At 39.0% G+C, this 12,857-nt stretch overlaps 1 protein-coding gene across 1 annotated transcript in view; it reads left to right on the forward strand.

Annotated features, from left to right (window-relative positions):
* The window catches only part of LOC135463066 (hepatoma-derived growth factor-related protein 2-like), a 34,157-nt gene that overhangs the window by 7,675 nt on the left and 13,625 nt on the right, over nucleotides 1–12,857 (forward strand). The window contains 9 exon segments of the mRNA XM_064740386.1: nucleotides 468–599; nucleotides 1,119–1,368; nucleotides 2,637–2,709; nucleotides 4,993–5,085; nucleotides 5,802–5,836; nucleotides 5,839–5,943; nucleotides 8,244–8,668; nucleotides 10,369–10,416; nucleotides 12,339–12,460. Of these exon segments, the coding sequence (XP_064596456.1) occupies nucleotides 468–599; nucleotides 1,119–1,368; nucleotides 2,637–2,709; nucleotides 4,993–5,085; nucleotides 5,802–5,836; nucleotides 5,839–5,943; nucleotides 8,244–8,668; nucleotides 10,369–10,416; nucleotides 12,339–12,460 (1,283 nt within the window).

Here is a 12,857-nt window from a genome sequence, read left to right on the forward strand (position 1 = left end):
AGTTCTTGAAGAAAAGTACATTTTAAGATATGTCATCAAAATCCCTTGATATTTTTTAATCTTTAATATCAGATTGCATTATCAAGTTGACTGATACATAAGGTAACAATAATAGTTTCCTTGGATATTCTCATAAAAGTTTGTACTGGTTCTTGAAAGTACTAGAAAACTACTTGTCTTCCCCTGTTGTGAACCCTGGGTTAAGACTTCAAGAGTCTTAACAATAATCAAAAGTATTGAGTCTTAACAATAATCAAAATTATTAAGTCTTAACAACAATCAAAATTATTGAGTCTTAACAGTAATCAAAATTATTAAGTCTTAACAACAATCAGAATTATTGAGTCTTAACAATAATAAAAATTATTGAACTTTAACAATAATCAAAATTATTGAATCTTAACAATAATCAAGTACCTTACATTGACCAGTTTAATAAATATTTAAATATTGTTTTTGTGTTTTAGGTGAAGTCTGCAAAAAAACCAAAGAAATCTACCCCAGCGACAAAACGCTCCAAATCCAAGCATTGTGATGAGGAAGATGAGGAGGATTTTGACGAGGGTTCACCGCCGACGTCGGATAACTCGGATGATGAGGTTTGTTGTGTGAAACACCGCTGGTTTTGTTCATGAACAGACTGAATCAAAGCATTATTCACTGATCGTCATTACGAAATTAGACACGGTATTGCGATCGAGTGAATAATTTAGTTGTTGACAGTGTTCAGCAGGATTTCTTGCAGCTTGCCTCGTTTCCTCCCATCAAAACGCTGGCTGCATTGTGTAAGAGAAATGTTTTTAAGTACAGCACAAAGCAGCAATCAAGTAAATAATTATATAAATCAGTTAATAAATACCAGTCTTATTTTGTTCAGGACCTGCAGATGGTTGTAGGTTTGCCCAGGTTCTGCCTTGTTTCCTGCCACCATAATGTTGGTCATTCGTATGAGTGAAGTATTATTGAGCATGGCATAACATACAGATTAAATAAATGAATAAATAAATAAATATTTTGTTCAGTTTAGGCTGAAAGGAGGGTGTGTGTAGTGTGCATACATGTGTATGCTAATGTGTATTTTACTGGAGGTCTTGTTTCCCCACCCTTTACTTAATTAGGACTTCCAGTATGAGGATAAAACACCTAAGGCCCACGCTGCAAAGAAGGGGAGAAAATCCACGCCAGCTGCGACGCCTGCTTCTGGGAAAAGGGGGCGTGGAAGGCCGAGGAAGGAAGACAAGGTGGCAAGTCCGGCAGAGAAGTCCGATTCTTCAGAAAATGAAGAAGAGGCCGAAGAAGTGAAGAAACCCCCGAGGAAGAAACCCCAACCACGGAAGTCTGTGGACAAAAAATCCACCCCTAAACAAAGTGAGTGAACTAACATTTCAACATGTGCTGGACATGTGAGTTCATGTCCAGCACAATCACACCAGCCCCTCACCAATGTGATCTCTGCGAGTTCATGTCCAGCACATGTTGGTTTCCTCTTCGGTCATGTATTGAGAAAGTCTGTCATGGATTTCCCCTGGGCTTCCTCCCACCATCATGCTGACCGCCGTCACTTAAGTGAAATATTTTTGAGTATGGTGTAAAAGTCCAACCAAATAAATCAATAAATATCCCTACTTAAGACAATGAAAATGATGTTACAATTACATGTGTGCCTAAAACTATCTTGGGTATTAAAGATTCTTTAATTGCTTGTTGTGGATCCCAATCCAATGTGTGGGACTCTTTTAGGCCCTGTGTATAAAAACATTCGATGTTTCAAAAAGGAACTGAAATTCGTAATAAATGTACATGCCATTAGTGTTTTAGTGGTAGTCAAACATTTATTGTGTGTTAAAACTTGACCTTGACCTCTATTTGGTTTTGGCATTGCTGCACTTTTGTAATGGTATTGACATGTATGGTAACAGTTGTGATTGTATTTAACCACCTGTTGCACAGGGCTTTCAAGGACGAGGTAATAATTAAACACTTACATTTTGATATGACCAACAGTTACAGTTTTACATGACCAACAGTTACATTTTTACATGACCCAACAGTTACATTTGATGTAACCAACAGTTACATTTTGATATGACGAACAGTTACATTTTGATATGACCAACAGTTACATTTTGATATGACCAACAGTTACATTTTTACATGACCAACAGTTACATTTTGATATGACCAACAGTTACATTTTGATATGACCAACAGTTAAATTTTTACATGACCAACAGTTACATTTTTACATGACCAACAGTTGCATTTTTACATGACCAACAGTTACATTTTGATATGACCAACAGTTACATTTTGATGTGACCAACAGTTACATTTTGATATGACCAACAGTTACATTTTTACATGACCAACAGTTACATTTTGATATGACCAACAGTTACATTTTGATATGACCAACAGTTACATTTTTACATGACCAACAGTTACATTTTGATATGACCAACAGTTACATTTTGATATGACCAACAGTTACATTTTGATATGACCAACAGTTACATTTTGACATGACCAACAGTTATATTTTGATATGACCAACAGTTTTACTCTTTAGAAATGTTACTCCTTGTAATAGGCAGCCTACAACTAATAATCTGATGTGTCATAATTTGTTCTCTCAGGTGCTAAGAAAGCTGCGTCTAAAGTGTCAGTGTCTGATATGTCCAGCGATAGTCCAAGCTCCGACAGTGACAGGTAGGTTCACATAGTCGAAGATCTGTTTTTGTAATCAGTGGTTCAACACAGAATTATTTATTTATTTATTTGATTGGTGTTTTACACCGTATTCAAGAATATTTCACATATACGACGGCGGCCAGCACTGTGGTGAGAGAAAAGCAAGCAGAGCCTTGGTGGAAACCCATGACCCTCCACAGGTTGCTGACAGACCTTCCTATGTGCGGGTCAGATTATGACGGGTCAGTTCACATAAATATAGGGGCCTCCATGGCTGCGTTGCTGGCATACTAGTGTAGCACAGCCATTCATGAGCCTCCTATCAATGTGATCGCTGTCTTGTTCAAGCCCAGCTCATACTTGCTTCCTCTGTGTGGGAAGGTCTGTCAGCAACCTGCAGATGGTCGTGCAGGTGAAATGTTCTCGAATATGACGTAAAACTAAATAGATAAGTGAATTCACTTAAGATATCACGCAGTATACACCTACGGGTTTGTCCATAGTGGGAAAATGAGTACCTTAATTCCTCAACCTTTTTGCATATGAAAGAGCAGCTTTCAATGCGATTCATACACATTTTTAAGTTGATTCTGGAGACAACTACATGGGTTGGATTGGCCAATTTCAGGATTCACAAGTAGCATAATTTCATCAGTCTACACAGAATAATGTCTTCAGATTTTGATTGAGTAAACACCTTGCAAATGTGCGTAAAGAATTACAGTAGTTATTATTTACATTTCTGATATTGTGGCAACTTTTATGCAGATTATGTCTTTGCCATTCTTTTGTTGAAACTTCTGAAAATCTTACAAATTTGAGGAAAAGAAATGTTCATACTGCCCCCCTTCCATTGTTATTGGAAACTAGGTTGCAAGAAGCAGGTGTTGGCCTTCTTTAATTGCCTTACATGGAGTTTGCTGATGGCAGCTTGTCTTCCACCAGTGTGTGGAAGTTTGCTGATGGCAGCTTGTCTTCCACCAGTGTGTGGAAGTTTGCCGATGGCAGCTTGTCTTCCACCAGTGTCGGGAAGTTTGCCGATGGCAGCTTGTCTTCTACCAGTGTGTGGAAGTTTGCTGATGGCAGCTTGTCTTCCACCAGTGTCGGGAAGTTTGCTGATGGCAGCTTGTCTTCCACCAGTGTGTGGAAGTTTGCCGATGACAGCTTGTCTTCCACCAGTGTGTGGAAGTTTGCTGATGGCAGCTTGTCTTCCACCAGTGTGTGGAAGTTTGCTGATGGCAGCTTGTCTTCGACCAGTGTGTGAAGTTTGCTGATGGCAGTTGTCTTCCGCCAGTGTCTAAAAGGTGCTGATGGCAGCTTGTCTTCCACCAGTGTCTAAAAGTTGCTGATGGCAGCTTGTCTTCCACCAGTGTCTAAAGTTGCTGATGGCAGCTTGTCTTCCGCCAGTGTGTGGAAGTTTGCTGATGGCAGCTTGTCTTTCACCAATGTGTGGAAGTTTGCTGATGGCAGCATTGACTTCCATGAGTGTCGGGAAGTTTGCTGATGGCAGCTTGTCTTCCACCAGTGTGTGGAAGTTTGCCGATGACAGCATTGTCTTCCACCAGTGTGTGGAAGTTTGCTGATGGCAGCTTGTCTTCCACCAGTGTGTGGGAAGTTTGCTGATGGCAGCTTGTCTCGACCAGTGTGTGGAAGTTTGCTGATGGCAGCTTGTCTTCCACCAGTGTCTAAAAGTTGCTGATGGCAGCTTGTCTTCCACCAGTGTGTGGAAGTGTGCTGATGGCAGTTGTCTTCCGCCAGTGTCTAAAGGTGCTGATGGCAGCTTGTCTTCCACCAGTGTCTAAAAGTTGCTGATGGCAGCTTGTCTTCCACCAGTGTCTAAAAGTTGCTGATGGCAGCTTGTCTTCCCGCCAGTGTGTGGAAGTTTGCTGATGGCAGCTTGTCTTTTCAACCGATGTGTGGAAGTTTGCTGATGGCAGCTTGACTTCCATGAGTGTCGGGAAGTTTGCTGATGGCAGCTTGTCTTCCACCAGTGTGTGGAAGTTTGCTGATGGCAGCTTGTCTACCGCCAGTGTGTGGAAGTTTGCTGATGGCAGCTTGTCTTCCGCCAGTGAATTGCCAAACTCGGGTGGTTTATTCTGGTTGTCTTGTGTTCTCCCATAAATTTGGCCACCATCATACAAGTGAAAAAATTCCCAAGTATTGGGGTGAACAGCAGTTAAAAATAAAATAAATAAATTAATTAGTTTACAGTGCAATAAGTGTGTTATCATAAACAGGCTATGGTAAACTTACAAGAAGTTTTGTTAATTCTGAGTATGGCGTTTTCGTGTTTTTAATCAGTGAGGCCAGCAGCAGTAAAGTCAGCAGCTGGAAGAAGAAGGATGAAGAAAGGAAGCGCGAGATTGAGAGGAAGTTACGAGAAGAGGAGGAGAGGTGAGTTGTTATCATCAGGCACTGGTTCAATCCCGAGGAGAGTCGGTAAAAATGATTTTTTTTTTTCTAATTTATTAACAGAGAACACAGAGCTTGTGAAAAAAAAAGTGACAAAGTGTCAATCATATATTGTGACAATATCAGCAGAACTGTGCAAAAAATGTTATAAAAGCAGAGTGAGCATCAAAATATAGTTTGTCTTTATAGTGATACTTTGTTATGAAAAATCTCTTATGAAAACCCCCAGCTAGATATAAATAGTCTCTTTATTTGGTGATACAGTGTCTTGTTCTTGATAGAATTAATAAAAGTGCTATGATAAAATGTTGCAAAAACATAAAGTTGAAAGTACAGTCTAAATGTGCCGAAGTCCAAAATATTATGTGGTGAAATATGGTTGGAAAATTCTGTGACATATTTGATGGGGAAAAAATAGGGAATAGGAAAATAGAACATCCTCCTAAAATTTACTGTACATTTAGCTGGGAAATTCTGGGAAAGATCAGGAATAGGATAATTCTGTTCTCAGAAACTTCTCACGTTTATTACGGCAATCTTTATTACGGCGATCCTTTATTACGGCGATCCTGTTTTATTTGTGACGAAAACCGGACTGAAATGATATCCTCACATCCTCACAGCGTATATGAAGTATAATGCAGGAAAGAGTGGAAAGAGTGGACAGCAATGACTCCCTATTTTTTTCAATGGATCAGGAAACGACAAGAAGAGAAAGAGAGAGTTGAAAAGGCAGGGAGGAGTTGATGAAGGAAAGGGAGGAGGAAGAGGGAAGGAGGATAGTGAAGAAGAGGAAAGGAGACCAAGGTGAAGAAGGAAAGAAAGAAGAAAGAAGCCAAGGTACTGTGTCACAGGAATCTTTCGTGTATGAATGACTCCAGGTGTCAGAGTTTTGTATGGATGTTTGAGCTTGGAAAATAATTTATTTATTTATTTGATTGCTGTCTTACGGCGTACTTAAGAATATTTCACTTTTACGACGGTGACCAGCATTACGGTGGAAGGAAACGGGCAGAGGCTGGGGGAAACCCATGACCATCTACAACACTGCTGGCAGACCTTCCCTCTTACAGCTTGGAAAATGAAGGTAGTTATCTGGTATTGTTGGTTTGGAAAAGCCAGTTTGGAAAACTGAGAACTGGCTTCAGCTTGGTCCATTCACTATAGGCTGATGGATAGACTACAAATACAACCAGAGCTATTACCAACCTATTTTAGCTAACATTTGCAGTCTTCAATTGACACATTTGGCTTGATTCTGATAGATTTGATCACCTCATAGGGCCACTTTAAAACTTTTTGTGACGTTTGATGTTTTTTTTTTTTGTTTTTTTTGATTAGTGTTTTATGCCATACTCAAGAATATTTAACTTATATGACAACGGCCGGCATTATGGTGGGAGAAAACCCACGACCATCCGCAGTTTGCTGACAGACCTTGCCATATGCGGTAAAATTTGATTAATTTCGTATCAGAATGATAGTGTTGGCACCAAAAGTATCTTTCTTAAGGCTCTAATGTGTTTCTGAAATTGCACCATTTTCTTAGGCAAATGCTAGGTCAAATGCATTTTATGCAAAATTGTTTTCCAACATCTTTAAAAATTCCTTGGGTGGCAAGGTTGGGTATCTGTGGAATATTCAGTCCAGGTAGCGTGAAAAACAGCGAGAATTTTGGTCAAGGAAAAAGGTCTAATGTGAATTCTCAAACGTGTACGAAACCTGGTCAAATACCTCTGTCTCTTTATGTGAGCTATGTTAAATACGAAGAATTAAGATAATTTTGAATTGTCTTCGTAAGTTTTAAAAATTGTGTTGTATTCACCAGTGTCTAAACCTCTGCATGGTCTAAACAGGGTCAAATGATAAATGTTTACAATAGTGCAAGGTAATAGATCTGTATTGTAAGTGACCGGTCCTGATAGCACAGTTGGTAGAGCGTCTGCTTCGGGAGCGATAGATCAAGGGTCAGACCTGGATAGAGCGGGGAGGCTTACTTGCCTTCGGTAAGTCGTCTCAGTGAACAGCACTAGATAAAAGAGCAGTGGAAATCCGTCCTGCAACAAAGAGGCACATTACATACACTCTAATGACTCTTTCGTCGTCATATAATCATAACAGTAAAAATTGTTAAGTACGACATTAACCCCTAGCACTCACTCTAGTGTAAGTTTCAGCGGATAGTAAGGAAACAAAAGCTTTTCCACTTTTGCCCGATGTGTCATCATGCAATAGCACATAGCATTACACAGTGCTGACAAATAGCCACCATGATTCATCAATCCACCATAATTCTCGTGTGACAAATCTTGTCTACCTAATTCAGTGCTAAGGAATCTATCCCCTTTATAGTCCCCTATATATCTATCCTCTATATAGTCCCCTATATATCTATCCTCTATATAGTCCCCTATATATCTATCCTCTATATAGTCCCCTATATATCTATCCCCTTTATATTGCCCTATATATCTATCCTCTATATAGTCCCTATATTCATTGTAAATCTGTTTCAAGCCCAAGGTCAGTCTGCACAGATTTTTATCCAAATTTTCAGTGTTAAATGCACTTGAAAATATCAGTTATCTAGTTGTTACTGGTTTCAAGGATGAATCAATCTTGTATGGAGGAGTCTTCTGATGGAAGACGTTGACTCTGTTTCAACTGCTGTCTGAGAGACCAGGTATTCTGTTTGTCATACATTCAGTCCTTAATTGACCTAAATTTCACCTGGGAAAAAAAAAACGCATTTTTATAGGTAAACAGCTGCCATAAAATATGTCTTCTTGTGCTAAAACCTACATTTATTTAGGAGGGCATCCTACCTGCCGACCAGAAAACACATTTTTAAGATGAAAAGAACAGTGAAAAATGTGCGACTAATTGATTCATGTACTCAATTTTTAGGTTAAGCTGGAGGTTTTGTTTTTGTTGTAGAGTGTTAAAAGTATACTTTTTATGAAGCCATAAAAGTGGCCAACTCTCCAAAATAAAATTACAAATGTGCATAAATTGCACTGGAAGTTGCCCTTTCACATGCAAAAATGTTGAGAAATTAGGGTATGATTATACGCTGGTCATGAATATTAAAAATGCAATAAAATTGGAGATGTTAACTTTTTCTTCCATTTAACAGCCAGTGAAAGAGACCAAGACTAAGAAGGAAAAAGAAGCCAAAACAAAAGAGAAGCGGAAAAAGAAAATTCTCAGTGACAGTGAAAGTGAGGCTGATAAAGAAGAGAAAAAAAAAGAAGAGGAAGAAATGGATGTTCTGGAGGAGGAAAAAAACGAAGAGGAAGAAAACGATGTTAATATGGAGACAAAAGACTCTGATAATGTGGAAGAAACGAGTAATGATGCCAGCGAGAGTCAGCCTCAGGTGAATGACAAAGCTGATGAGAAACCTGCGGAGAAAAGTGAGAAGACGACAGAGAGCGAAAGTGAGAAAGATGGGAAAAAGAAGGATAAAGCGAGAAGCAAGGAAGCTGAGAAAAATGAGAAAGCTGAGAAGTCATCCCGAGACAATGACCGAAAGACCAAAGAAAAACAAGACAAGTCTGAAAAGGTGAAGGAAACTTTTAATACATGTTCTGTTGTGACATAGACAGTGATGACTTAGAAGATAAAAACACTTTTAGGGATTATTGCAACTGTAACCAACTTTGACACAAACGCACAGAAGTGTGGCAATTATCCTATAATGCAATGTGTTTAATACCATTCATCATGTTCACATGTGTAAAAACTGAAAAATGTATAGCTAGGCTAACAAGAAACTCGCACAGGATAAATCTTGGAATTAGGGATTATTTCCTGATTTGGTGTCTGTGTTACATAGCTGACTGTGTCACATAGCTGACTGTGTCACATAGCTGTCTGTGTTACATAGCTGACTGTGTCACATAGCTAACTGTGTCACATAGCTGACTGTGTCACATAGCTGTCTGTGTCACATAGCTGACTGTGTTACATAGCTGTCTGTGTCACATAGCTGACTGTGTCACATAGCTGTCTGTGTTACATAGCTGACTGTGTCACATAGCTGACTGTGTCACATAGCTGACTGTGTCACATAGCTGTCTGTGTTACATAGCTGACGTCACATAGCTGACTGTGTCACATAGCTGTCTGTGTTACATAGCTAACTGTGTCACATAGCTGACTGTGTCACATAGCTGACTGTGTCACATAGCTGACTGTGTCACATAGCTGTCTGTGTTACATAGCTGACGTTGTCACATAGCTGACGTTGTCACATAGCTGTCTGTGTTACATAGCTAACTGTGTCACATAGCTGACTGTGTCACATAGCTGTCTGTGTCACATAGCTGACTGTGTTACATAGCTAACTGTGTCACATAGCTGACTGTGTCACATAGCTGTCTGTGTTACATAGCTAACTGTGTCACATAGCTGACTGTGTTACATAGCTAACTGTGTCACATAGCTGACAGTGTCACACAGCTGTCACACCTCTGGGTAAGTTCCCAGTTGATTCACAGATGATACATAGCTGGTTAAAGGGAGGTAAACATTGTTTAGAAAAAGTGTAAGTCTTCGTTTATTGCCAAAATGATGTGACTGAAATATGGCCAATGTGGTGTTAAGGATTCATTTCAGTTGATGGATGTGTCGTGGACATTTATGAAAATTTGATACTAAAGGTAAATGTTTGATTTCTTGTCCATTAATTGGCTCAAAAAAAAAAAAGGTAAGACTGAAACACTGTTAGGTATGTATAAGAAAATTATTCCAAAAACAGTGAGAAATGATAACCATATTTTATATCTCTTAAAGGGATATATAATCAATTCTGGTTGGCTGGTTTGAGAGATAGGCAGGTCCAAGCTATGTCTTGTCGATTCTTTTTGGCTGGTTTGAGATAGGCAAGTCCAGGCTATGTCATGTCGATTCTGGTTGGCTGGTTTGAGAGGTAGGCAAGGGTCAGGCTATGCCTTGTGTTATCTCAGTTTTAGGTATGGTACATGTACATTTATTCAAGCGTGACTAAGTCTGCAAGATTTAATTCAGGAAACCCTGTCTCCATTGCCAGCCAATCAGGGTTGAATCTGTATCCCTTTAAGTATCCTTTAATTTCATTATGTGTTTCCACCAATGGCTTAAAATTGGTGAACTAAGAAATAAAAACCATGTTTCATGAATGTATTAAATGATGGTTTCAGGAATCACAATGATCACTATGGCAACTGAATTTCAGCTATTTTTTGTGCTGTTATGGTATGCTGTTTTTTTTTTTTTTCACAGATTAAAGATGACAGAAAGAAGTCAAAGTTAAAAGATGAAAAGAAAGAGGTAACAGTTTGTTAGTACAGCGTCATCTAGCATCTTAATTTCAGCAAGTGCAAATTCAGTCTTCAAACCACTCTGCTTGACTTAAAATTTCACAGGAAACCAACCTCATAACTCCTTTCCATAGACAAAAAGAACTGCGAGAATCAGCCAAACTGAGTAAATTTGCCTTAAGCTGCAATTAAATTTTAGGTCAAATAAAATATTCTAGATGCTTATTTCAGCCAAATGAAATGACATGACATTTCTGTCATTTTTTTCTTCTACAAATTATCCTGTGGTGGTATTTACCAGAAATATATTTTCTAATTAATCAAGATGATGGTTGTATTTATTTCATTGATTAGTGTTTTATGCAGTAGTCAAGAATGTTTCACTTATACAAAATGGCTGCCAGCATTATGGTAATAGGAAACCGAGCGGAAATCCATGACCATCCACAGGTTGCTGCAAGACCTTACCACTGACGGCATGAGCTGGGCTTGAACTGACCTGGACCGCATTGGTGAGAGGCTCCTGGGTCATTACGCTGCGCTAGAGCGCTAACCAACTGAGCAACTGAGGCACAATAATAGTTGTGAATGAAGTGTCTAAGAATATAAACTGTAGGGTACATGTGTACTTTCCATACAGCTTGCCTGATGTGATGGGAAAGTAATGTTATTAAGACCTTGAATGAGGTAATTCCAGGTACATATAAGATAATTTTGCAGGAAATGTATTTAAGAGTGCAAAATAACCATACATTAGGGATTGGGGATTAGTGCCAGACAAAAGAGGAAATAACAGAACGCACCAATACATATTTTTCTGTGAGAGGTGCCAAGACGTGGAAAAGCAGTATGGATGCTCAGCAAATGTGATGTAATTTAGGAAAAGCCAATGTTTATTAACTGGTAGGGTGCGACCCATGCACATTTAGATATACGCAGATTTAAGAAAGAAAATGGGGGGTAACTTCCTTTCATTGTGAGACAACTTTGCATGTTCAACCTTTTTACCATCTGAAAAATGTCTGAACTCTTTCTTTTGTTTTTTTTTCATACTATTACTGTTTTGGGTTGACATTTGGCATTCCATGTGACATCTGATGTCAGTTTTTTTTTATCAGTATAAAAAAAAAATTTTGTGAATTTTTTCTCATTTGCTGAGGTGAAAAATTAGTGTCATTTTAATCAAATAAAACTTGAAGCCTGGTGAAAATGCTTAGCTACTGCTTTTAGCCACATTTGCGAGGCGTTGTCTAAACTCACATGACACGTGCAGTACAGCTGTACTTTCAAAGTTAAAATGATTCTGAAAAAGTTTCAGTGTGACCCTCTGCATAAAGTTAGAAGTTTGTTAATGGTTCCATTCAGTATGAAGGGGATAGTGCAACGACTGGTTGACCCGTATCAGTATAAGGGCTCGGGCGGGACAGCTTACTTGCCTTTGGTAAATCGTCTCCGTGAAGCAGCACTAGATAAAAGAGCGATGGAAATCCGTCCTGCAACAAGGAGGCACATTACACGCACTCTAAGGATTCCTTTTTCATCATATGACTGAAAAATTACAACATTAAACCCCAAGCACTCACTCACTCACTCATTCACTGATTCCGAATGGTGATACATGCACAAACAAGGCTTACATCTTGTCAGAGTTATTTGATCTTTTCTTTCTAAAATACATGTACGTTAATAGCGAAGTTTGGATTAGATTTTCTTTGCACTGATCAATTTTTTGCCAAAGTCTCTGGTATTGCCTCTGTATGGATTGCTGTTTTACAGGCAGAATAAAATGCTACTTTTTTTTTTTTTGGACTATCCCAACAACTTTTCCTGTGAAGTCATATTTACATGATCAGAAAAATTAAGGTAGGACAGAATAAAACAAGAGATTTTCTCATCTTGGTGTCACCTAACTTTGATATGCTCTGCCATCAGGTTATGAAGGAAAAGGCCACAAAGAATGAGAGTGTAGAGGAGCAGAAGAAAGAAGACAGACGGAATGAAAAGAAGAGGGATGATGAGGAGAGGAAGAAGAAACTAGAGAAGAAACAGCAGATGTAAGTAATCTGAATTGGACTCGCACATGTATATTGCTCTATATTTATTTATTTATTTGATTGGTGCTTTACGCCGTACTCAAGAATATTTCACTTATTCGACGGCGGCCAACATTATGATAGGAGAAAAGGGAGCAGAGCCTTGGGGAAACCCATGACCATCCGCAGGCTGCTGACAGACCTTCTCACGTGTGGGTGGAGAGGAAGGCAGCATGAACACTCACCACATTGGTCACTGTGGTGAGTGACCAATGCGGCCTTAGCATCTTGCTGGCGAGCTAACCCTTCATCTACGGAGACCCCTATTGCTTGTAAAGTACAGGGGTAATAATTTATTTAGTTTGGTGTTTTACGCCGTACTCAAGAATATTTCACTTATATGACGACGGCCAGCATT

This window comes from Liolophura sinensis, chromosome 2 (assembly GCF_032854445.1).
Source record: "Liolophura sinensis isolate JHLJ2023 chromosome 2, CUHK_Ljap_v2, whole genome shotgun sequence".
In the NCBI taxonomy this organism is placed as follows: Eukaryota; Metazoa; Mollusca; class Polyplacophora; order Chitonida; family Chitonidae; genus Liolophura; species Liolophura sinensis.